This window comes from Clupea harengus, chromosome 12 (assembly GCF_900700415.2).
Source record: "Clupea harengus chromosome 12, Ch_v2.0.2, whole genome shotgun sequence".
NCBI classification, from domain to species: Eukaryota; Metazoa; Chordata; class Actinopteri; order Clupeiformes; family Clupeidae; genus Clupea; species Clupea harengus.
The window spans coordinates 14,606,910-14,633,397 of NC_045163.1; the positions used below are offsets into that span (position 1 = coordinate 14,606,910).

Sequence of the window (26,488 nt, forward strand, 5' to 3'; positions counted from 1 at the left end):
GAAGCAAACACCCAAAAACCTCAGAATTCATGCTTAATTACTGCAGGCCAAATCTTGGCCAATAAGAAAGTGGGAACAGACACATAAGCTGATACTAAGAAAGAGATGAGAGGCTAATCTAGTTCTTCACTATGGAATCTTATAGAATGTGGACGATTAAACAAAGCCCCTGCTAAAAAAAAAAACATGGTCTTTCGACCTCTGTGCAGTGGGAAGGATGTCAAATTTGTTGTTAAGGCCACTAATACAGTGCTTCATTAATCAAGCTTTGCTTTGCAGACAGGAGCCTCGGACTCTACAGTAAATACATTTTCCTCCTTCAGTCCACAAGTCTCCAAGGCCATTTAGTCCACTTAGTTGTCCTTGCGCAATCCAAGCACATGGTGAGCTTTTGGAAGAACTGCCGTCAAAAATCAATTACAATGACAAGGCAGTTGAAATGTCAGCAGCCTAATTCCTAGAATTCTGGATTCAGTAAACTAATCTGGTCGACACTCAAAGATCAACCAATAAATACTGAGGTAATTTTCTCCCCTTCAGGCCAAACAAAATTAAAACATTAGATTGTCCAATTGCATCCTCAGAGTAATCTACTCTGGTTTGAACTCTTGTTCATCCCTCAATTATGTAAAACACAAAATAATCTGCCAAAATCATAGATCTGTGGGGGCTTAGAAACAAGGGCAAAAGTACTGTTCTGTAGCTAGACCACTGAAAAAGCTTTGGGCAAAACAAAAAGTAAAGAGCGAACAGCCAGGAATCAGATTTCCTTGTATTCTCTCCTCCCTTGTTTTTTTTCCTCTCTTTCTTTTCGCGGAGAGCCAGTGTGTCTAGCTTCGATCTCCCTCCCCTAAGCTCTCTCCCTCTCTCCCCCTCCTCCAGTTTTCCAAGCTTGGGCTTCGGAGAGGTTTTTGAGGCCTCGAAAAGGAACGGCACCATCTTCTTTTCCTTTACCAGGAGATAATCAACTTAACCACCTTACTCTCTAGCAACTCCAAATATGTTTCACAATCCAAAGTGGGAAATCTTTCCATGAGCTACCCCGCCAAGACACATACCAACACTTAAGACATACACACACATGCAAACTAGTCTTTAGCCAGCTGTTCCACCACTGTCCCGTGTGAGTTCTTACCTTCAAAGTAGTAACTAGAGGCAGATGAGAGGCCTTTCTTAGATTTACACCCCACCAATTTCAGGCAAATCTCCAACATTTTCATTTGCCTTATTTCGCTTCCCCTCTTTAAAGAAATCCACCTCCTTGCCACTACTTATCCAAAGCTGATTGGCTGGAAAAAACAACAAAATTTAGGTCTGAAGTCAAACTGACAACAACCTTAAAAACTCACAAAAGTGAGCTTAAAAAAGTGAGGTTGTTGTCCCGTTAACACAAGAGTTCCAGGCTAGTCCACGTTCTCCCGTTTAACAGATCACTTCAAAAAAACGAACTTAGCTGTTCAGCTTTCAGTCCGAGGCGCTCCATTTTTTTTCCAGACCAGTAAAGAGTTCGGTTTCTCTCCCAAGACGGGGGAAGAAAAAGAAAAGGAGGAAAAAAAAAAGCTACTCCAAACAGACCAGCTTATCCGTGCTTGAAAGCCGTGCGTGGCTGGCAGATGTGCGAGTTAGTTGCGGGCACTGGAGGGCCGTCCCCGCGGTGCCATTGCGCTGTCCTGTCCCGTCGGCGGCGTCGGTTAGCGGGAGAAGCACAGGGCCACGCTAGTGCTGCACTCTGCCAACAAAGGGGCCCTTTCAGCCACTGCTGCTCGCTGGACTGAATGACATCAGCTGGCTGGATCCTCCCACCTCTCCCAATGCACGCACACACTCAAACACACACTCACAGAGCCACACATACATACACACACGCACACACACCGAGACTCAGAGGGGGGAAAAAGCAGCCCTCATATCCACAGAGAGGGGAGACACACAGACGGAACCCCTCATCAAAACACAGGCGAGCTTTACCAAACGATACGCCACGGAGGAGCATTCCGCACACTAGGCTCTGTCTTTGTCCCTCTGTTTGAGAAGTCAGAAGGCAAAGTTTGAGGAGAGGAGAGCAGAGGGAGACGAGAGGGAGGCCCCTCCCACAAAAAAAAACACCAGCTCCCTCTCCTCAACTCCTCCTCCTCCCTCCTTTCTCCTTCCTCCCCCTCTCCCCAGCGGCTCTCTTTCCCTCCCCCTCCTCCTCCACCACATCATCCCCTCTTCTTTCTCTCCCCCTGCTAAGCTCTGATCTGAAATGTTTACACATTTGAGAGAATGGGCATTGGAACCAGGACTAACTTGACAAACTGCACAGCTTGGCTCAAACCGTACCCAGAGAATAATATACACGCATACACACTCACAATCCTCTCCCTTCATTTCAAAGTTTTTTTTTTTCTCCACAACCTTTGCCTAGCCAGAGGCTACAACTACCTTGATTAACAGTAATAAGTAGTTCCAAATAAGAAAAGCCAAGATGTAAAAAAGGTCTAAGCGTGTCTGTCAAAAACAAATGAGTGCAGAGCTCAGATGCTGTTGCGACAGTTAATCCCTCAGCTGTCCTTGAGGCTGGTCTGACTGATACTTAAACATGGTTTGTGGTTTAGACAGTAACACCATGAATCCCGTGTGCAGGAACTTAACACAGATGAGTAATTCAAATAAAATATGAACTGGCGGAACTTTAGTATCCTGCCAGTGTATTTTATTTTGGATAGAAGGGTACAAGGAAATACAACTCACAACAAGCCATTTCTCTTTCCCTTAACACCAGTACTTGTTACACTATTAATCACAGAGGAGGAAGCAATCAAACAATGGCATCTGGGTAACAGGCTTCCTCAATATGGTCCATCATCATAAAGTCATCACAATGACGGACACAGTGTTTACATTTTAGGAGATCAAGAGACAAAAAAATCAAATCAAGCCATCAATGCAAGTGACTGAATGTGGTACCAATGCACTGGTTATCCATCTATACAATATGATATATAATAACGGAGCCATAGAAAAAAACATTCCTGTGTTCTGTGTACTACATACAAAATGGAGTAATCTACACCATGATAGGGTAAAAGAAAAAAACACATTCACTCTTGTGGTATTGTGGTATATATAGCATTCTAGATCTATGGATGGAATCCACCTAAGTTTCCAGAATGGAAACAACATGACATTCTGATGTTGAGATTCCAGAACCACAAATGAAAATGTAAGGTATTTAGAATCCTCCGATTCCGATGCTGTTCCGATGCTTTTCTTAGCTGCATGAAAATGGAGATGAGGCTGAGAACTCTGAGGCAGGGAGTTCAAACCACATTCTCAAAACAGTTCTCAACTAGACAAAATAAAAACCTATCTGGTTAAATAAAGACATGTAAAAGCAACTATTTTTTTCAACGTATCCATGGTATGACACAAACTATTTCAAATCAACCAAGTATCTCAGGATTTACATTTAGTCATTTAGCAGACGCTTTTGTCCAAAGCGACGTACAAGGGAGAGAATATTCAAGCTACGAGCAATAGAACCTGGTGTAACAATAAATAAATACTACTTTACATAAGAAATATAACACAATGAAATAAAAAAGAAAGAAAGAAGTGCAGAAATGTAACTGCTGTAATTGCAAGTTACGCACTAGTCGAAGTGCCAGTTTAGGACGGGAAGTGCTCTCTGATTGGCTGTTATTGTGACATGCAGCCATTGATTATGCTCACAGCTGTACTGGACTGATACAGATTTTAGATTTGGGTTTTGCATTCCACCTCTAACCAAAAATACACTCATTATGACATTAGCCTTTTCGGTCCATCTAATGGCTAAATTATTGAGCAAAGATCTTCCACCACACCAAAAAGTTTACATCCAAGTCCATCCAAAAATCCATCCTTCCTAAAACACCCAAGCCGGATAAACTTGTTGACCTGGTGCTTTTGAGGGAAATGGGTTTTCAGGACGAGGCTGAAAGTTAAGTATTAGTTCTTCTGGGTCCCATCCACTGAGGGTGAGATCACAGATATTAGTGCACTTGAGCTGGTGACTCCAGACTGGCGGGAACCCTGGGCCACTCTGGAGCCCAGAAGCATTCTGGCTGGCAGGCAGGCTGACTGGCTCTCTGAGTGGCTGGCGGGCTGGCTAACGCACACACTCATTCCCTCACATTTCCAGCTACCAGATTAGAAAGTGGAAGACGTTTATAAAAAAAAAAATGAGGATGAGGACAGTGAAATTTGTCCATACCACAGGGCAAGAATTTCTGCCTGAAGCCGTAGCCACAGTAACAAGAGCGGTGGACAAGGGATCAGGTGTCTCGTGTGTGCCAGGCAAGGTGGCAGACTTGAACATTGAACTATACACAGGGCAGGTATGCAACTTATCATTTGAAATGATCGAACACCCAACGTATAGTAGCCACATCTGCGGAACGTTCAGGTCCACATACAGTGGGCATGACGCAAGTGTTGTCATCAGTATGGTGCAGAAGTGTTGAGTCCAGCACAGACCTGTCCACGTTGACCACGCAAGCGTTTTTCAAAGCACTTTACGACTGCGCGAACACACGTTTGGTCTATACCTGGGCCTTAAGGGTGCAAAAAATAGATTTGACGGTAACCAACCAAGCCCTGGTGAATTCATAAACACTGCAAGGCTTTGAGATCTGCTACTGTTTTCCCCAGCATTACTGGACCATGACAGGCATAGGCAGAAATACAGTATTTTGGTTGCGTTTTCTATCCCTCTATGCGCGCACATCCAAAACTGGGGCGTACTGATAATGTTTTTCCTTAGCCAGTCCTGGATTGCATCAGGAGTCGGCAGGAACAGGGTTCTTGACCCTCTTCAACACACACATATGCACGCACACACACACACACTCGCACTTAAGACGATAACCCTGATAACATTTCCTTAGCCCATCGAGTACCCCTCGGAATGAGTCAGATTCTTTTGCAACATTCTGGGCCAGCTGAGTGCTTGTGTGAGCTCACTGCATGCCTACGTGCACGATAAACGCCTGAGTCGGAACAGCGGCCACCACTCAAAGAGACACCGTGTGGCTTCTTCCAAATTTCAGAGAGAGAGACTGAAGGCGAAGAGAGGAGGAGAGGAATGGAGAGAAGAAAAAAATTAAGGGGGGGAAAAAAAAGGTTGCAGATGGAGAAACATGAAGCAGATTGTTTAGTGATGAGCTCATAGGAGAATCACTCCATAGCGATTTATATAATCCCCCTCTCAGTATGTTAACAGTTAGCTGACGTACACAGTATGGTCTTGGGCCTTTTACTTTTTTTTGTAATGCCCCCCTCCCCTTCCACCCACCTCCTACTACTTCTTCACTCGCCCCATTTTCTTCCAGCTTTTTCCAAAGCCCACGGCACAGATGGATGGAGAACAACGAAGAAGAAAAGAACACCTTCGGAAGGAGGAGGCCATTCCATTTTAGAATCAGAGCCTCATAAAGCAAACTCACACACACACATGAAAATTACACCTTACGGTCATGACGCCATCTGCACAATCCTACCTCCACAAAACTCCTCTGCCTTTCATTACAGAGTCACCAAAGCCACTTTACTGCATGATGCATTGTTTCTGTCGAGTGTAACATCCTGTTCTGAAAACGTCCACAGACTGTATAACCAGAGCAAGAATCGCCTGTGAAATCTCATAACTATATGCGTGAGTTATGCAGTGGAATGGGAAGAGAGACAGGAGGCTCCTGTACAGTGTCTATGACGACACTTAGAATCCCTTTTAATGGTGCACATATCTGCCTTATGGCCTTTTAATGTGAAAGGGCTATAGCCGAGGCATAACAGAAAACAGCTTCAAAGGCTGTCCTTAATCTATATGAACTGCTGCTGTGGCAACGTATCCCTTGAGTGGCACAAACCAAGTAGCGATCGTCAAAACAAAAGGGAAATACTGGGCCTGTAATGTGGCCATGTAAAAAGGAGCAAATAAAAACGCTGTGTTGCCCCAGTGTTATTTTACAGTGCGGTCCTAAAGCTCGCTATTAACAGACAAACTCCATGACAGACCCACACTCGCACACAAACACACACATCACGCGAAGAAAGTGAAACCCGACACCGTCTAACAATGTCAGAAATGTCAGCCAGCCAGAATCCTGGCCCTGAGCCCGCCCACTCTGGTCAGGGTAGCGCAAGGCATTGGCCTAATTCCACCAGAGAATTTTAATTAGAAGGAAGGAGGAGAGAGAGGAGAGGAGAGGAGAGAGACACCCCAGCTGTAGGTAATATCTGCATCGAGCTCCAACTCTCCCTCTCTCCCTCCATCAGCTGACCCCAACCCAGCCAAGACCAGCACAGCACAGACACTCTTCCAAACACACAAGCGACACCTCTTCAGCACCCCACCTTTCCTTCAGCATCATCTCCAGCTCCCTCTCCCCACACCCTTCTCCCCTATCCTCGCCTCTCGTCCTGCGTCGTGTCAGACGCCAAGCAATCCAACCAGATACATACAAGTGTTTACTCAGGCAGTTCTGGAGAATGCTGTCTGGGCGTGTGAGGGGGGAGGGTATGGAAGGCATGGCGAGGGGCTTATGGAGTTGGGTTTTGAGTTCCACATTGTTGCCACTGCTGCTGTTTGCTAAGGCATACATGCAACAAGAGAGGAGGGAGTGGGGGATAATTGGAAACGGGTTTGGGAGCGACTTGGGCATGAATTGAGTTTTATGACTTGTGTGTCTGTGTGTGTGTGTGTGTGTGTGTAATTGGGGGTGGGGAATGTTATGCAGGGGTCAAAGGGTGTAATAAATCAGTTATTGGAGAAACAACAAATGCTTGGCATGCTCATGTTAAAAGTTCACTTAATCTGAGAGTCTGAGGGATTGACATGCGGTGGTTTACGGTGGAGAGGGTGGGGAGAGAGGGGAGAGAGGGGTTAGGTCTCTTGAGGAGGTTGGTCTGGCACAACTTGACCATTTAACAAGGTTGGGTGGAAAGACAGGTAGCGAAGCCATACGACTCCGGAAATAGAAGACCAGCAGAAGACCAAACTGACCAATGGACAGCATAGCATCATGCCCTTCTGTGCACCAAAATAATTTTATAATATCCTTTTTACAGTGATGAACAGTGAGGTTTGGGCACACAGGACTTCAGGTGCCGTCAAAGCATCGCCCCTTTGCCCGTCACGGTGGCCAAGGGCAGGGTAGTTTGGGTTTCCCACCGTGGTGTAGAGGACTGTATGGACCTGGGAATTCCAGAGGATGCAACACCTGTCTTGGGGCGCCTGTACTCACCTGTGCGGTGGCCATGGTTGTACGCACCTCCCGCAATACACACACACACACACACACACACACACACACACAAAACACACACATCTGGCTGTAACACACACACTCACACACAAACAGGGCATCACTGGAATTGTTCAGATCAAGTCATTTACTTAAATTTAAAGGAAATGAAAATAACTGTGGAACAAACACTGTGAATGGAGCAACTATGGCCACATCATACTGAGCCGTAAACAAGCAGAGGATAATTATTCCCCAAATGAGGATAATTTGGACTGATCACCTAATTTGCTAATTGCTGTCTAAAAAGTACCTAAAAATTCCAGCTTTGGATTTTGTGTAATTGAGCCAAAGAGCTGGTTTGCCAGAATGAGCACCAAAGTGGATGGAAAATACAACTATGGGGGTGGGGGGGGGGGGGGGGGGGTTACATATAAAAGGCTGTACAAAGAAGTTATCTGTCAGTTATCCGTTGAAGGGTAGTTGAATCCATGACTGACAACAAACCCTACATTTTATGGTCTTTCCACATTTCATTTTTACATAAGATCACACGTGTCAAACACAGTCAAAGAAACAAAGGGCCCTTTTCCATCTTAGCAACATGAAACCCCTCTCATGTAATTCCTAGGCCTTGTGATCGCCTGCCCTTTAGCCAGTGTTTTCATACAGTCCTATATCTCCTGTAGGTGACTGTGAGAACTGGTTGTGAGATTATGCTTCACTGGGACTTGAGTTGTCATGAGGTTGACAGAGGACAACCTACTTAGTTGCTATGGAGGTGTAGGTGAGAGAAACTGGAGAAAAGCCATGGCGATGGCCTGCTAACTCCGTCTGCCTCACATACGTTCCCTCAGCCCATTTCCCTCTCTCTCTTTCTTGTTTGCATGCTCTTTCCCTCAGCTCACTTTCTCTCCTTCTCTTTCTTGTTTGCATGCTCTTTCCCTCAGCCCTTCTCTTCTCTCTCTCTCTCTCTCTCCCCCCATCACCCTTACCGCATTTCTCTCTCCCTAAATCTGAAAAGATCTCACTCGCACCCTCGCCTGCTTACACTTTCCCTTAGCCATCGTCTTTTCACGGTTTCTTTCTCCCCCCTTTTACTAGTTCACTTGCATGTTCTTTCCCCTCAGCCCTTCTCTTTTCTTTCTGTCTCCTTCCCTCCATCTCCCTTTCTTTTTCTCTCTCTCTCCCTAACTCTTGCTTGCTCCCTCGATCGTTCTTTCTCTCAGGCTCCCTCAGTCTATGCCTCCCTCCCTGTTGCTTGCGCTCTCTCTCTTTCGGCCCCCTTTCCTTTGTGTCTGAGTGAAACCAGATGCGAAGCAGCTCAGCCCTCCTCCGTCCTGCAGGAGAGTGGGTGAGCACTGGTGCTTGCACCAGCCGTGCAAAGCACAGAGGTCTGGTGCTGCGCGCACACACACACACACACACACACACACACAAGCAGCAGGGATCATCCTCAACCACTAACTGTACTTGGACCATTCAGACCGAGACACTAGAAAAGAAAAGAGGCCTTCACCACTCACAGGGTCTTGATGTAAGAGTAGACGTGGAGCACAATCTCATTATTTAGCCTACTTACAGCTTGGACAATTTGTGATGCAGATGCCTTTAAAAGTGTTTTTCATTCTTAAAGATTTAGATATTTATTTTAAACTGTTATAATTTTGTATTTTATAAGCATGTATAGACAAACAAAACAAAAACAGGGCTTTGGGGAAAAAAAGAATGTTGGAGTTTTTAATTTAAGAACACATAGAATTTGGAATCTTTCACCACAGCATTCCAAAGGGTCAGAGCTTAGAATTAACAAGCTGTGACTAGACGGAATTTTTATCAGGGCCTGGGATTCACATCATAGGTGCAGGTTGAGGATGGCGCAGTTGAGGCGGGATGGGGGGGGGGGGGGGCACAGCTGTGGAAGAAGGGCTTTGTGTCCGAGAGCAGATTGCCACGGAAGGCCCGACACTGCATTCCTCCCTCACACCGAGCATGTGTCTGATTTAAGATGTGGAACAGACACACAAACACACACACACACACACACACACACATATATATATATATATATACACAGGGAGCTGGGCCCAGTGTTTGGATTTTAAGAGTGATGCCTGGTTGAATGGGTCCTACCATTGCTTTACAGAGGGAAATAGCACACACACACACAAACACACACACACATTCATCTGGGGACTTTTCTTGTGGAATGCTATGGTTTCTGCGGCCCTCCAGAGGGCCGACTGGCCTCCTCATGCTGGCTGTGATGATGAAACCCTGCTCTGCTGCACTCGCTCAGCGCGCCCCAATCCAGGAGAGGGAGAGAGAATGAGTAGGAGAGAGTGACACTGCAGGAGAGAGTGTGAAAGGGAGGCAGAAAGAGAAAGCAAAAGAATGATGGGAGTGAGAATAGAAAGAGATGTGGGGGGGTGACAGAATGAGAGGCAGAGAAACAACAAGAGAGTGTGTGTGTGTGTGTGTGTGTGTGAGTGAGAGCAAAAGAGAGAGTCAAAAAAAGAGCAAGATGTAGAGCAAAAGAGAAAGCACAAGCCTACATGAGACAGTGTGGCATAGACCCAGTCTTCTCCCTCCCACCCTTGTCTCCACGGCGACCCACTCTGAGCATCCTGCTCTAAAAACAGAATGAGCACAGGCCCATTCCAACACAGTGGACCACCATGGCGCAACCCCAACAACACAGTCGGTACCTCCCTTGGACATTTAGAGGTGTAACTCTGCTTCACATCTCTACAGCAGTGACAACACATGATCTCATTTCTACTCCTTAAGGAAAATAGACAAAGACTATGCAAGGGCTTTGGCATTCGTCAATTCTATCTAAACTCTCTAAATTGTCTTAACTGTTAAATTCAGATACTGATCTGAATCGTCCCGTTAAATTAAGATACTGATCCGCAACACATCTTCGTGTGGTACTCACTTCTTTTTTATGGGTCAAAAAGGTAAAGATTTTGTATAACTAAACTTTCTATTTGTATGTGATTTGAGCACAGCTCTGGGGCTGTAACTGACATTAACATATGAAACAGATATTAAATCCCTCAGAAAGGATAAATATATGTATTTATGGCAAATTGTAAGCAACTTAAAATAACCTTAATCTAAATAAATGTGTTATCCATAAAGCTAACATTAGCCAACTAGTCAAAAACAACCAAAACATACCTGCTGAGTTTTGAACAAGGTTAACCTGAAGCTATAACTTTTTACACTGTTAATTTGAGTTCGGCCGTAATGAATGACACATTTTTTTGTTAACAATCCCAGTAGCTCATATATGGCTAACCTTGGCTGACTTGCTGCTAGCCAACACTAGTTAACATTGTAAAGTGTTTAATTAAAGTGAATGGAACCCGAAAATCCTTACGGATAGGCTAAAATTCTGTTAAATCCTTCAGATGCCATTTACGTGAATTTCCATGGCTGAACTCATAATTCCGCAATTGAAAACAGATAGGCTGCGAGCTCAGCCTTCCTGATGCAACTGTGCTCATCTTTTGGAGAGAATCGCAAAAATTGCAAGAGTACCACATCAAGCAGAGCCTGGATTCTGGCCACAGCTATAAACATTATAGGCAGAATCTGGAGGGTTTTATTTCTTAACACATTTCAAGTGTTGTTCATACAACTCAAAGTGCTGGAATTCGGCTTTAAAACTCTCAAATGGAAAAAGATGGATGGGATAAACTGCCGGGAATATAGACTACAGCATGGACAGACCAACTCAAACCACAAACACAATGTGCACAACATTCAGAGACACGTTATTTCCGATGACAACTTCATACTTGTATATGCCCAAAATGCAGGGAGGAAAAGTGACCTGTGAAGTAGACACGGTGTGCAAACACAATATTTCAATATTATCCACGTTTCTTACATTCAGACTGTACTCAGCGGGCATCCATTTTAACTGCAGAAATGGCCACAGTTCTGTTGCCATTTGAAGGCAGCATAATGACAAAAAGGATCTCTGGCATTGATGAAAAATACAGAGTACTCTATAAGATAGGTAGGATATGCTTAGAACACTAGTGGGTGACATCTACAGGTAGCAAAAAGTGTATCATCAGTATCGTGGCCTTAAGCACTCCTGGTGCTGCCTCTGTAATGTGAGTGCGTCTCTTTGACACTAATGGCAGCAGACAGGGCCATGTACCTTGAGGTTGTTTTCTCTTCCCCTATGTTAAAGGCACGAAGAGGAGTAGACGAACAAAGAGAGGAAGAGTGAGTAAAAGACAAAAATGGATACAAAGGATGAAAGCAAAGAAAGAGAGAGGGAAAAGAAAGAGATAGAGAGCAAGCTAGAGGAGAAGAGTGTAAGAGCGAGTAGCAAGATAAAGAAACAGAAAGAGGGAGACAGGAGGAGCAACGCCAGTTTATGGAGAGAGGAATGCAGTGGAGGTCACGTTCCTGACTTCGCTGCTGTGGCTTGCCCCGTGTCTAACTCAGAGAGACTAAAGACTCCTCTCCTCTGCAAAATAGACTTTATAACTCAGAGGCGGTCTGCTGCTCTGAGGATGCAAGGGGAAGAGTTTTGATTGGCTGGCTGGACACCGTAGGATTCTAAAAAGACCTATGACTGGCTAGCTGTTACTCATAGGTTTCTCAGAAGGTCTCTGATTGGCTGGCTGCTCCCAGCAACTTCTCAAAAGGTGTAATTACCTCCGCCAAGGAGTTTATGTTTTTGTTGCCATTTTTCTGTTTCTCAGCAGGATTACGCAAAAACTACTAAGCCGATTTTCATGAAACTTGGTGAAGGGGTGTAGCATGGGCAAAGGAAGAATCCATTACATTTTGGAGCGGATCCACAAATTATTACTTTCGTTAACATTGCGAGATACATTACATAAGATACATTGCGTGGACATTTGCCCTTCTAGTATATTATGATTTTGGGATGTGCGTATGCTGTTCACGCTAAGATGGACAACTGGCACATGGCATTACATTTATTCACATATCAGAAGCTTCTCTCCAAAAGTGATTTACAGAACAGACGTGCATTTGATCATCAGGATGTGTGGTCCTTGGGTATCAAACCCATGATCCCAGTTGAGCCTCAGGAACACACAAGCACCCAAAGCCTTTTGGTTTTAACCCCAATAAGCCCATAAAATACAACACTTTTCATCACAAAATCGTGCTATAATGCATACTGCAACACAGGGTCAATGTTTAGTCCAAGCTAATTCACTCCTAGTTAGGCTGGCCACAAAGTAATGGAATTTGGTGGCCCAAAGGAATTACTTTGGAGACACAGCTGCTACTCAAAACCCATTAACTAGCTCAGAGCAACTGCACAGCATTCTGCAGTGCTATGTGCCTGAGACACCACAAAAGAGCACATAAGGTATGTCTTAGGGACCACTTCAAAAGGACAACTGGGTGTTTGAAATGTGTAGGCAAACACATGGAGAGAAATGTGCCGAGTCAAAGAGCCATTCTGATCTTGTAGCAAAGCACAGATGGGCTTAAGTGCAGTGCTGAGCAGCTGGGCCTGGTCTGGTGTAGAGCCGTGACCCTGAGAACCTAAGGCCTCTGCTGCTAGCCTCAGTCGTGAAGCTCTACCCCCAGGAGGAGTAAAGATCAGGGGCTGGCTTTACGGAAAGCTTCTCCCCACCCACCCACATCACCCCCACCACCTCGGCCTCCCATCCACACCTGCTTTTGTCAATCTTCAACTGGGCTCAGGCACAAGTGGCTGTGCTGACAGACCCTCCTCCAGGTGGTCAGAAGAACCTGATCAGCCAAAACACTGAGTCACTGTCTCCAGGCGGAGACACAGAAAATAGTAATTTACAGCAAAGGCAAAGAACACTGTTATTGCTCAAGGAGGTGGGCTCTGGAATTCACCTCATAACATTTCCTAGGAAGAAACAGACATCAAACTGCACCCCAAAATCCCCAAGAACTATCAAGTTGTCGGTATGTTTTTAACTGTAAAACGATAAAGGCTGTCCTTGAAAAATGGACATCATACAAGTGTTTTTATCTCTTGGAAGAGGAGTTCTGGCGCAAATGATGAACATTTCTCATTCTTTCTATTCACTATTGTCACCTCACTTCAGTTCCATCGTAATACAATTTTCCACAAGAAAACCGGAAGAGTTCATCTGAGGTCTATCTTAATGTTTTCAACCATTAGTCGTAATTAGTAGCTAAACGACACCTAACAGCTCAGACTTATAACTGTAACTTGATTCAGAGCATTCACTGAGAGGCTTTGCTAATACCCAAAACAGCTGCCACCAAGTATTTCCAGATATCAAGAAAAGGTGGCAAAGCAACCGTATGTTGGCATCGGAGAGACACAAGCAGAAGAACAAAGTGATCCATGGAGCTCCCCGAGATGTGACCTGTCTTATCATATTTTATATCTAAGAGGGGGTTAGGATACCTACGAGGTAGAGCTGGACAATCTACCCAAAATCCACCAATACAGTCTGCTAATATCTTACTGACCAATATCTATTTATCGAAATATATTAGCTTGTGATTGTTTTTATGATAACATAAGAAAACATACAAAACAGAAAATCCTATGTTGAAAAACTCATAACTTTTCATGCTGATGTTCTTTAAACAGATCATAATATTTGCCACGGATGGTTACTTTCCCGGTGGCTTTAATTTAAGTTGAAAATTTCAAGTTTCAAAATGCTTATCATTTATTTTGGGTCGTCTCGACCAGCCCTACTTACGAGGGTGTGCGTTGGCGTCACAGGCTGACTGGCCCCAGACATGAAGACCCAGCAGCTGGCCTGCGACAAGCCGACCCCGAAACTTACCAGGAAGTGCCTGCTACCCCCCCTCCCCAAGTCGAAAATAAACCCACGTCTTCAAGATCCGCAGGAATCATGGGGGAGCTTTGGTGTCTAGACTGCAGATTCCACAAGTTCCAGGCAAAGGAAAAAAAAAAATGCTGTCCATCTACTGTGCCACGGTCCATACCAGGGGTTGACTGATTATCTTGTCATTAGATAATTAGGGCTGATATTCGTTTTTTATTATGTCAATTTTATCTAAATTCCCGATCAAAAACATTTTCAAAAACAAAGTGTGTACTATCCTGTCTTCATCTCTGGAGCCAGTCAGCCTGTGACGCCAACGCACATCCTCATAAGTAGGGTTGGTCGACCCAAAATAAACGTAATGAAAATTTCAGATTCGTCTCACAACAATTTTTCATTTGTTGGCAAGTTTCAAAATGCTTAACTTACATAAAAGCCATTTGGACCGTAACCATCTGTGGCAAATATTATGATCTGTTTAAAGAACATCAGCATGCAAAGTTATGAGACTTGCAAAATTATGAGACATGCAAAGTTATGTGTTTTGTATGTTTTCTCCTCATAATTTATCATAAAAACAATCGCAACCTAATACATTACTATACCTGAATATTGGTCAGTAAGAGATTAGCAGACTGTATTGGTGGATTTTGGGTAGATTGTCCAGCTCTACCTCGTAGGTATCCTAACCCCCTCTTAGATATAAAATATGATAAGACAGGTCACATCTCGGGGAGCTCCATGGATCACTTTGTTCTTCTGCTTGTGTCTCTCCGATGCCAACATACGGTTGCTTTGCCACCTTTTCTTGATATCTGGAAATACTTGGTGGCAGCTGTTTTGGGTATTAGCAAAGCCTCTCAGTGAATGCTCTGACTCAAGTTACAATTATAAGTCTGAGCTGTTAGGTGTCGTTTAGCTACTAATTACTCTCTGTGGTTGAAAACATTACGAAAGTCCTCAGATGAACTCTTCCGGTTTTCTTGTGGAAAATTGTATTACCATGGAACTGAAGTGAGGTGACAATAGTGAATAGAAAGAATGAGAAATGTTCATCATTTGCAACAGAACTCCTCTTCCAAGAGATAAAAACACTTGATGTCCATTTTTCAAGGACAGCCTATAGCGTTTATCGATAGTTAATAGTTCTATTGAAAATGTCATCGAAAATCATATTACAAGCATTCAAATACCTACCTGAAATATAAGTTATTGTCCTCTTTTTGACAGCTAATCATTATAGTGTCAGCCCTGAAAAAAAACATATGGGACGTCACCAGAGCTAATGTTACTGCGATTTGAACCTCAGCAACAAGGAGGAAACTGGTCAACTGTTCTGGTTTCTTCAAACCAGCACGTCAATCTGACCTTAAGCAGGCCAAAATTGTTTCGGTGGATCAACAGGGTGGGGATAATTGCAGCAGCATCACAGATAGCAAAAGCACTGCTAGTAGGAGCGATGTCTGTTGTCGGTAGGTGCCGTGCTGTAACAGTACCGAAACAGAGCAGAGGAGATTGATTGACAGACAGACAAAACACGTAACTTAGTTGGGTTTCTTAGCCCCCCCCCCCCCCCCCCCGCTGTAGAAGAGAGAGAGAAAGAGATAGATAGATGCTAGCCCTAAACAGCTGTTTCTATGCACATCCCCTGCTGATTTTGAGTGATTATTGTGAATGCTTTCATTATTAAATGTAAATAAATAATGCTTTGATTGTGATGACAGTTTTATTTAATTTTAACAGCTAGCACCTAGGCGTTGTCTAATGTGATCCTGGCACTGTGGATTTTCTGATGCATTCTGTGACTTTTTCTCTCCCCTGCTGCTGTTACTGATGCTGGATCCAACAATGTTAACATGATATCATGGCACAAACCCCACATTCTGTGCGGGCCGTCGTGTGTTTTTCCGCCCAACACACCTCTCAGACTCTTCATGAAACTTGATGACAACAAACTAAATTCTTGCAGCTGAAACCCCGAAGCTGAAGCAGAGTTTCTCAACCCAGATACATGAATCGTGGAAAGGGTATTCAGTGTATTCAGTGGGAATACCCTCGTGTTGCTTTCTCTGGTCACTGGCCGTCCTGTTGGTGAGACTACTTACCCTCTGCTGCCACCTGTAAGACTAGCAGTCAGCACTACAGAGGTGCTCACAGTGCACCAGCCTGCATAAGCAGGAAATAAAAGACAGACAGAGAAGTAAAACCACTTTAGCGGTACACTCAGGATATGTACCAAATAAAACTTCATAAAACACAGACAGTGTCAAGGTTAAGTGTGGAAATGTCGTGTTTATGGATATTGATTATGTTGCTGACATTCTGAAAGTTTATCAGTGTTGTTCAGGGATCTAACTGAGTTTTGTTATATACTTACTCTTCTGAGTTGGACCAGATAAGTCTAAACTGTATGGAATGAATAAATGGGAGTTTCCTTTTTTCATTTTTGAAGCAAATTTATGCCACCTCCAGGGGATCTGAGTTTTGTAAGAGATTGTAATGCACTCTCTTGGTTGGGATGTATACCAGACCGTGGAGGGAGCCGAGGCGCACACACACAGAGAGGCAGACAGGTCTTTGCTTGCCCCTGCGCTACAGAGACAGCTAAAGCTGAGAAGGTGATAGGATAGGAGGCCCTGCATCGGCCCACATGGTGCTGAGCTGAGGAGATGATCCGAGACCCCACTGCTGCCGGGCCGTTCACTTGTGGTGACTCATATGGAGTATAAAAGACACCACTTGTAACCCATTCACCTCATCACTCACACTCACTTTCTCTCCCTCTAACACACACAGGCAAAACAATTATAATAGTCCTGATCCCAAAATGGTACCAGTATCAAAATGCATGCAAAAGCATTTAATATATCTGTCTTTAACAGAATACATGCTATTGTTATGGTCCTCTGACTTAATCTACCTTTCTCTCTCTCTCTCTAAAAAAAAACATGCTCATCAATGTGGTTGTGTTAATCTTTCCCTAAAATGCATATTAATGTTTTACTCTTAATCTCTCATTCTTAAAATTCAGATACATAATTTGTTCCCTCTCTCATTGCATGCCAAAATGTTTTTCTCTCTCTCCCTCTCAAAATGCATACCAATGTTGTGTTTGTCTCTCTGTCTGTCTCTCTCTAACCCCCACCCCCTCCTCTGTTGCGCAAGCTGGAATCCAAGCTCCTCTGCTTGCCATGACAATGATCTGCGTTATGGGAAGAGGAAGAGCTTCAATGTGTGTGTGTGTGTGTGTATATGTGTGTGTGTGTGTGTGTGTGTGTGCGCGTGTCTCTGAATGAGCGTGTGCATGTGAGTGTTTTTCACCCTCTCCCGGATGGTATGTCAGCCAGTTCCGAAAGGCACCAAAGATTCCCCTCAACCTTCCCCCAGCACACGTCTAGGTCTCAGCCCGGCAAATATAGGCAGAGGCGGCTTTTCCTCCCTTTCCAGGGAGCCTCTCCAACACAACACAGAATACGGGGTAAAGCCGGTCAAGCTCATGTCATGGGATGTTAGTCATTGGCACACTAAGTCTTGTTTGGCCACTGATTCATAATCGACAAAACCATGGACTCCACAGAGCTGCACGGACATTCAGCCACCCACGCACTTTAGTTGCACACAAACACAAGATTAATCCCGACATGACAATCCGGGAAATGCCTACGGTCAAAGACAACAACCTGGGTGGCCGCTGCCAGTGGGTTGAATCCAGCATCCCACCGAACATGACGAGGTTGAGGTTCCTCAGACAAAGTCTCAATTTCTCAAAGTCTCAACACCCAGGCTCAGGAGTTATACCTCACTGCCTCCAAACCAATCCATCAAAGTTATGATAATGTCAAGTGAAACGGAGAGTGCAACATCAGACTAATAATTAATCATCACTAAATTAAAATTCTTCACAACCTTCATGCTGCCAAAATAGTATGGTGGAGATGTCCTCACAGTACTCTCATCCTGACCACACAGAGAACAATGTGAGATAATGCAACCATGGCAACTCATGAGACAACCCATACCCAAACAGTTTAACTGAGTCTGAAATTATCTTTCTCCCACAGGGAAATAATCAAAACAACATGCAAGTATAACATAATCACACAGTTCATCTCTGGAATCCATTCAACACATTACATAGACATTTTTCATACTGAGCTTATACGAATAGCAGCTGACCACAAACTAGGCCTAATATTGTCTGCTTGTCTTGCCGACTCTGTGAACATCACTATCAATATCCTCAGCAGACTGTGGCCAGAAATTTACAGAGTTGGACTGATGGAGTTAGTAAGTGGGGTTGAATGAGGAAACGAAGACGGACAGCTCCACACATACTTTTCTCCATGCCCACACCAACAGACACGTGTTATGGTAGAGATTGAGAGATAGGCCATCGTTGCAGCAAGCCCCAAACCGACAGACTGCACAGAGGCAGGTTCTGTTTTGTTGTCCATCCCTACATTCTAGAACGACTTTGCTTCTGCCACACAATCAACAGATACAGACAAGACAACAACACAAGCCTCGGACAATTGCACAGAAAAAAAATCACGTACAGAAAGACGACTTGCTGCTTTTGGAGTGGGCCGAGGGAAGGGTGGGGGTAATGTCTTACCGTGTACCACAAAGATGTTACAGTTGTGTGCCCCATGCCGCGACGAACCTCCATCCTTCTTCCCACCCTTGATGAAGGGCAGCGTCGGCAGACTGGTCCTCCTCTGGTCCCCGACTAACTTCCCTGGCTGCTGCCCCATAAGGGCCGGGAGCCAGGCCTGCAGTCGGGGCAGGCAGCAGGGGAAGGGGAAGCGGCAGACCCCCCCAGGAAAGAGAGGGAAGGAAGCCCCTCCGTGGCTTGGTCAGCCTTGGGTGCTTCAGTCTGGGCACTGGTGGCGACCAAGGAGGGAGGCGGACTTGAAGATGAGGTGGACTAGACTCGCATTCCACCGCCAGGGATGGTGAAGAGTTTCTCGATGCTGTTGTAGACGGTGGCGGCGGCGATGGCTGTTTAGTCGGCAGCAAAAGCACTGTGACAGCCTATCCCCTGCCCCATGCATTGGCCTCTCAAGAGTGGTCCATTCTTAAATTTATATGTAGACTGACTGTTGTGAATGTTGATGACACTGTCCAGTGACAGGCTTAATGGGACACCTGGTCCATGCACTTGTGTATTGCAGGATAAGGGCCTACAGGATCAACATCCAATAGCTACAAGAACTTTTAAACTTATACATTATTAAAAGAGTAAACCCATCTTTCCTTAATAGTGGATACCACTGTGTTTCAATAAGGCATTTGTTTTACAAGATACTACCCGTTTAGTGTTCATGACAGAGCAAAAAGGTCCTTCACTGAGGATGTTAGTGATAGAAATACATTATTACTAATTAACAAGTCTGCTCAGCCATGGTAACCAGGAACCACAACTAAAAAGACTGGTGGATTCCTGGGTGGTCACAAATAACTTTATGGCCAAATTCAATTTTCCAGATTTTCTTTATCTTGACTTTCGTAGACAACCTGGTACAGTCATGTACACTAACAACTGTTGTATATTAGTGTAATATATTCTGAGGCAGTTCCCTTACAACATGCTGTTATAGTGCTCACTCTCCAGGATGTGATATGTGCCCTTTGACAGCATGTCATTCAATAAGATGAGGCATATGGAGAAATGTAGTGGTCCTCAACGTAGATTACTTCCTCTTCAGGTGTCAGAGACAGAACTAACTTTGAAGAAGTTATTGCAACAGTATTACATAGCTGTGTGTTCCTCAAATTGTGACACCACAACTAACTAAATATTTGGCTTTTACAGAACATGTCACTTTAGCAGGAAAAACATTAGACTTTCACTGTCTAAAATGTGCATAGAGGGTCCGACACAGTCTGAGTGTGACTAATTTGCATACTGAAAAAGACTTAGTAACATCGTAGATCCCGTTCAAGTAATAAAGAGGCACGAGCTAGTTTGCTAATTTGTGATAAGTTAGCATTGTTGGCTTGCCTGGCATAGAAGCTAGGTTACCATCAACTCGGTCCCCAAGTACAAACATTACACCAACAGATAACTTTCACTACACAAAGCATCAAAGACTTGCAAAAGTCATCAGGCGATTGCATTAGGTTTTCAAAGCAATCTTTGACTAAGCGCAGTGGTCGAATTCGATACAATGCTTTTGCTTATTGGAATGCTTGAGCTATCGATTATGCTATCGCTAGCTAGTCGGCAGCGCTAGATTTTGGGTACACACAGGCAACTGCTCACTCGTGCTATTTGGCTAGAAGTTCTTTAAATACCTCAAAGTTACCACAAAACTCCACTGACCGAGTAATTATCACCTTGTCTGATTCCTAAGTGACGACCTGAAACATGCTTGGGCTCAGCAAACACCAAGCCCGGAGTTCCCGAGTATTTCTCCAACTTCCGTGTCCAGCCTTCCCGTCCTTCTATCCCGGGCTCCACAGCCCGGACCCGGGGCACTAACCAAAGCACTGACCCTGTCGTTCTGAAGTTTGGCACGGTGTTGTCAGGCACTTTTTTTCAACCCCCCTTCGACATGTGAAATGGTCACACGTTGCGTTGTACTTTCTTGTTTTCCTACTACTTTGCATTGCTTGTTCATTAATTTATGAGCAATTAAAGGGTAGCTACTCAAACAGCCGTCGTCTCCGCCGCCATATTTCCGTACGCAAGGTGGATAGCTTCGTATGGGGGTGGGATACGTTTGACGTCAGAATATGTGTGCGTGCGCCAACATGAACAGACCCAGGAAAATGTTTTTGGTGCAATTCCCTCCACTTGCTACAGGGTCAGTGTGGTACGTAACCAATAACGCAGTAATTTTGGAAGTTCAAATACATAGTATGAACTTCAGATAGCACTCCAAATTACTGTAATTGTCTTAACAATGGAATCCTAGGAATGAAAAACTGCATAAATTGTAGAAGGACTGCAAGTATAATACTGAAAAGTCTTTACCAGACCAACCCACAATGTGAGAGACATTCCTAAAATTCAAAAATTTTGTGCAATACTGTGTGAGAATGCAATGGATAAAACATTCAGCCTGCTTTTAACGTGTAATAACTTTCTTTTGGTTTGTGTCTTACACATGTCGACCTGTAACAAAATAACTGTAATATGCTGTCTACATTCTAAACATCATATTTGAAATAAAACCCTCATTCTGAACATGGATGTTTCAGTATTTTGTTTTTACAAGATTTTTTTTTTTTTTTTACAAGAAAACATACAAAAGTTATAATACACCATCCCTCACTGAATGGCAGTATCCTCTGTCCATTTCAACAACAAAAGGAAATGACGGTGATGACAAATGTTTTCCATGGAACTTATTTTACAGTAAACAAATTACTGTTGTTAAGGGTCAGCTTGCTTGGAATGCAGAGAATCCTTAGCCTTAGTATTGCAGTCAGGGGTGTGTAAAGAGGCAGAACGTCATCCATCACGTGACACACGTCTCAACCTTCCTGGTCTGCCAGCCGGTGCCTTGTTTGCAAGACCACTTCTTCCATGACCTCTGGTTTTAGAATGTCTTTAATCTAAAACAATGGAAATCAGAGAACTCTGTTTACACTACTGATAGGAGAAATATGTGTCCATGGAGGGCATTCGATTAAGTTATTTAATCAACTAGAACTACAAAATTGAATGGAATGGGCATTATTCCACATCGTCAAGACAACATGCAGCAACCCATTTACCTGGTGTGTGAGGGAGGACTCGTAGCAGTACAGCACACTTGTGTCAAACAGCATGACTTTGTGGGCAGCCAGGGCAAGAATGCAGTTTCTCAGTCGGGATATTACCTCCCGATCTGACAGGGCTACGGGCTTAGGGAGGGGTCACAGACATGAGAATAAAGAGAGTTAAGAGATACAAAGGCGCAGAATGACAACAGAAAGAAATGTAAGATCACCGGCCATAAAACCTGAATCAATTTATTCGATTCTGAAGTTTTGCTAGTATAAAATAAAATCACTTTAACATATGTCACGCATTCAATTGCATTATATTAAAGAGTGTGTAGAAATGACTTGGGGTTTAATGTCCATATCTACAAATACAGTTCAAACAGTAAAACCGAGGTTGTTGCATGACTCTAAATCCTAATGGTCTTACCTCTATGCTGGTGTAGTATCCTCCAGCATCTTCGTCCTGTTGTCCGGGAGTGGGGTAGAGCCATATGAATCCATTGTTCCCTAATATGATGGACGACCCACAGGGCAGGTAGTGAAAGTGGGTTTTCTGTCTCTTCACGAGCGAAGGGGACACCTGAACTAGAACACCTTGACCCAGCTAAGAAGACAGAAAAGGATGAAATTGTTGTAAATATTGATGCAAGAATACAGTGAGGCTTATCACCAGTCAACTACAAGACATTCAAGTTAATATCCAAGAAATAAGAAATGCCTTATAATGCCAGCATGAGCAGAATTTTCAGAATTGATAAGTATGAAAACCTAACAAGCAGAGGTACTCACCTTTCCATATTTCAAACTGCGAGTGTGGAGAGAGAGCGCTCCGTCAGAAAAGACAGCCTGCACCTCGGCCTTGTAGGGACGCTGAGTTAAGGAGAACTTTGCCTTTTGAATGAGTGGTAATAGTCACAAGTGAAGGCAGAAATGGCCTAGAGTCTCACAAAGCCCTTGGGTACCACACTGAAAAAAAAACTTCATCATATCATCAAAGCTGTAACAGCTGATTTGAATGGATGAGAAAGAACCTCACATAATCATGGTGATAAGTGTTCATTCCACACAGCCTTTGAATCCAAATCCTCTACGAGGGTGGGGTACCCAGTAATTTCCCAAGCTGGTGTACCAGCTACTCTGATTTATTTATTATTAACACGCATCTCATGTTAAGACAATGACTATAAATGAAACTCATTATATATTTAGGTAATCAGTAACAGTTTCAGTGGACTCATGGCAGGTTGTAAACTACAACAAGGAAAAGACCATGGTTAACTGGTGCCCTCTTCCTTCCCCAGTGAAAAACAGCACCCAAACATTCAGGTTACATACATAAGGAAGCATTGTCAACTTCATAATAACTGTCCACATCATGTCTGTTACTTTTAATTAGGAATTCTTGTGAATAAATAACAAAGATACAAAAATAATTCATATTTCAAGGACACATATTCAAAACCCTTAAAAAAACAATCCCTTTGATATTAGTTTACTTTGTTCCCTCTTTCACCATGTAAACCTATAGCGCTTAGCCTTAACAACAATGACTTCACGAATTTTGAGATTGTCCCTGAAGAGATTGTCCCCCAAGGGGCCCCGTGGGGGACTTGGTGGTATTTTGATTAATATATTTAAAAATCTCTGCAAGTTTTTGTCCTAGAAACATAAAACTAACACCCACAGCAACATTGGACCCTTTTCTTTTAAAATATGTAAAGTTTGAAACTAAAATATAAATAATCACTTTGTAAGGACAATATTACGAATCCCTTGCAAATTTCAGCCTCTGAGTGAGGTTTCGACCCTCCCATTAGCAAATGACAACTATTCATATGATAAGGAGATGGTAATTCAGTGATCACTATTGGGTCATGATGTGTCAAGTAAACCTGTAGGAACAAAGACATTCCAGGCCCATTACGTCATGACCATTGACTCTGACCGAGGTGTCCCAGAATGTTCACACCTTTCTCATCAATATGCATAGTGGTCTAAGTGAAGAAAAGTGTCACATTGTATATTACTTAGAATTAGTATTGAAACCACACACACTTTCTGAATGCTGAACTCACCTATGTGGAGCAAACACCTATGTTTACAGGGCTCAGAGTAAAAAAGAAAACTTCCAAAATATTAACAATGTGTTTTTGTACAAAGTCTGAGCACCTCTAAAACTAGATTTAATTTTAGTGTCTTTAGATTTCATTTTAATAAAAAACATTTTTTACTACATTCCTTTTACTCTCATTTTTTTATTGCTGAGGTGTTCTAGAATATAATCATAAATGCCACTTTTGCCTCATAGTTTTTAGTTAGGTGAAATATACAAAAATATCAGGCATGGCAGACTACCTAACATAGTCAAAAAAAAAGCCTTGGGGTTGGAAGTGTTAAGAGGTGCACTTAGGGTCTAATCATAATGGCCATTCTCCAGATTCTGTAAAAGGATACACTGATGAGGTCACCCTCCTGAAGGTAGTCTCTCATGGACAACTCATCCTCTGCTGATCGCCGTCTCTAAAGATTATGGGGGGAAAATGAAGATTTTGAGCACAGTCGCCATTGTAAGCCATCAGAGTTGAAAAACGACATATGTTGGATATACTTGTGCAGGTAAGTTTGTAAAATCGATTTTAAAGATAATAGCCATCAGACTGTATTACTTTTTAAAATTATGTTTACTCTATCAAACAGATACACACGAAAAGTGTTTATGTAACATGAAGGACTCAAGCCTGTCTATACACCAGACCTACCAGCTCTCCACCAGGTAAGTTAACGGCAGAAAGGAGCAACACAGAGTCCAGGCGGGAGTTGGTCTCCACTTTCCATCGCTTCTGTTGCACCTACACAGGGAGAACACACATTTGAGTGTCTGTCATGAGTATCTTTCTTCACAGAAAATTACAAACAAATCATACTGTACCTCCGTAATCCTTCCAACAACCACATCACCAACTTCACCGTTATATCTGCGGACACATAAAAAGAAGATACAGCATTTTATTCTCCAAGACCCAGTACCAGATTCAAGACCGGTAACCAACCATTTCGTTTTGTATTTACATACAAGTGGACTGATATCATGTTCTGGGGAGTTTCATTATCAAAATGGCATGTCAGATTCCCATGTGAAGCATCATTGGTGCAACTGTTTATAGATCACTCTACCTGGTCTTTAAAGGACGAACGCAAATGAGTTTGTTAACCCTCTCGACCTCCCCAGCGACAGAGGCAGTGAGTTTTTCTTCATCTAGATAGGTCCCATGGCCCCTGTGAAACAAAGCGTTTGTCACACACACACACACACACAGACACAGACACAGACACAGACACAGACACAGACACAGACACACAGACACACAGACACAGACACACAGACAGACAGACAGACAGACAGACAGACAGACACACACACACACAGACACAGACACACACACACACACACACACACACACACACACACACACACACACACACACACCTTCTGTCAACCAAATTGCTCCATCCCAGGCAATCCTCGTACAATGGAAAGGGTGGCACTTAAACGGCAGATGTTTAAATGACTATCAAGTTAAGTTGCGCGGCTGCAACATTCATTTAAAATGTGAAGAGTTCGAAGCGCATGTAATGCAGCTAGTATAACTTACAACAATAAAGGATCGAACAATCTAATCATTGTGATCATATATACTCTGAACATACATAATGTGAAGAGCTGTGTATATCCTCAAATAATTACAAAATAACAAAAACTATTTAGAACTGTCTATTGACAGTTAATGAATGAAAGCCACATCAGGTTCATTACAGTGTCTACTGTTAGCATTAAGAACAAGCTAAGAGGTTTAAACAACTCAGTTTCAGTGTGTTCAAATTACTCACCGCATAAACCCAGTGTCTGTTGTAATAACATCTCCAGGAACAACAAGGCTGGCTATTGCACTTTTGGAACCAGAAAGAGATACTTGCTTCCGAACAGTCGGCAATCTCATGTCCGCGGCCATGCTTCGGCAGGGTGATGTTGTTAGTGACGCTTGTTGATGACGTCACATATAAGCAACTGTAGCCTACACATTACTACAGGAAAGCCACGTCGTCGTCAGAGGGACTTTCTGAAAAGAAGTTTCTCTCTGAATTCAGAATAATTGTATTATGGTTAATAATAAATGTCCAATCCTTACCACCGATGTTTACAGTAGTGCAATTTTTTTTTAACATTTTATGGGATCTGGTGCCACCTGGCGGACAGTTATCATATAGACCTAGCCTGGAATTGAATTTTCTGTCATTGTAGAATGGAGTTACTAGTTAAACTATTACATCGATCAGATTTCGGAAAAGGCTAAAGATTGTTTACATCAGATGATGTAAAAGGTAGAGCTGCATGTCGTTCTCGTCGTTCATAGTTTCGTAGTTAAAGCCAAAGGAAATCATGTGGCTAAGGCTAAAGTATATGAATGAGGATTTAATGATGACAACTGCACATAGTTCAAAAAATATATTTGGCAGTATAGGTGCTTGATAGTTGAGGACGTGTTCAGGAGTTCAGGTTGAGGACTCAAGTAAGACGTACGTGTGTAGAATTGATTGACATTTGCCACCTTTCGGATGAACGTTTTCAATGTAGCAAAATTGACAAAAAGAGCAGGTTGACAGTTTGGTCAATGAAGTTATACTATCTTA

At 43.3% G+C, this 26,488-nt stretch overlaps 2 protein-coding genes across 3 annotated transcripts in view; both read right to left on the bottom strand.

Annotated features, from left to right (window-relative positions):
* The window catches only part of abl1 (c-abl oncogene 1, non-receptor tyrosine kinase), a 38,905-nt gene extending 17,738 nt beyond the window's left edge, over window positions 1–21,167 (bottom strand). Inside the window, exon 1 of one of the 2 annotated variants that reach the window (XM_012815457.3) lies at window positions 18,699–21,167. In XM_012815457.3, the coding sequence (XP_012670911.1) occupies window positions 18,699–18,837 (139 nt within the window). In that variant the 5' untranslated portion in view covers window positions 18,838–21,167. Of the gene's footprint in view, window positions 1–1,135; window positions 2,096–18,698 lie in introns of those variants that run through there. The other variant, XM_031578244.2, reaches the window with a different exon arrangement.
* A 112-nt stretch (window positions 21,168–21,279) lies between these two features.
* exosc2 (exosome component 2) lies at window positions 21,280–25,839 on the bottom strand. Its single transcript, XM_012842107.3, has 9 exons — window positions 25,688–25,839; window positions 24,974–25,075; window positions 24,729–24,774; window positions 24,559–24,648; window positions 24,254–24,319; window positions 22,589–22,657; window positions 22,227–22,403; window positions 21,809–21,937; window positions 21,280–21,646 (listed from the first exon to the last, which is right to left on the bottom strand). Exons 1-9 carry the CDS (start codon window positions 25,807–25,809, stop codon window positions 21,566–21,568), a joined length of 882 nt encoding a protein of 293 aa, XP_012697561.1. The 5' UTR covers window positions 25,810–25,839; the 3' UTR covers window positions 21,280–21,565.
* Window positions 25,840–26,488: the final 649 nt, after the last annotated feature.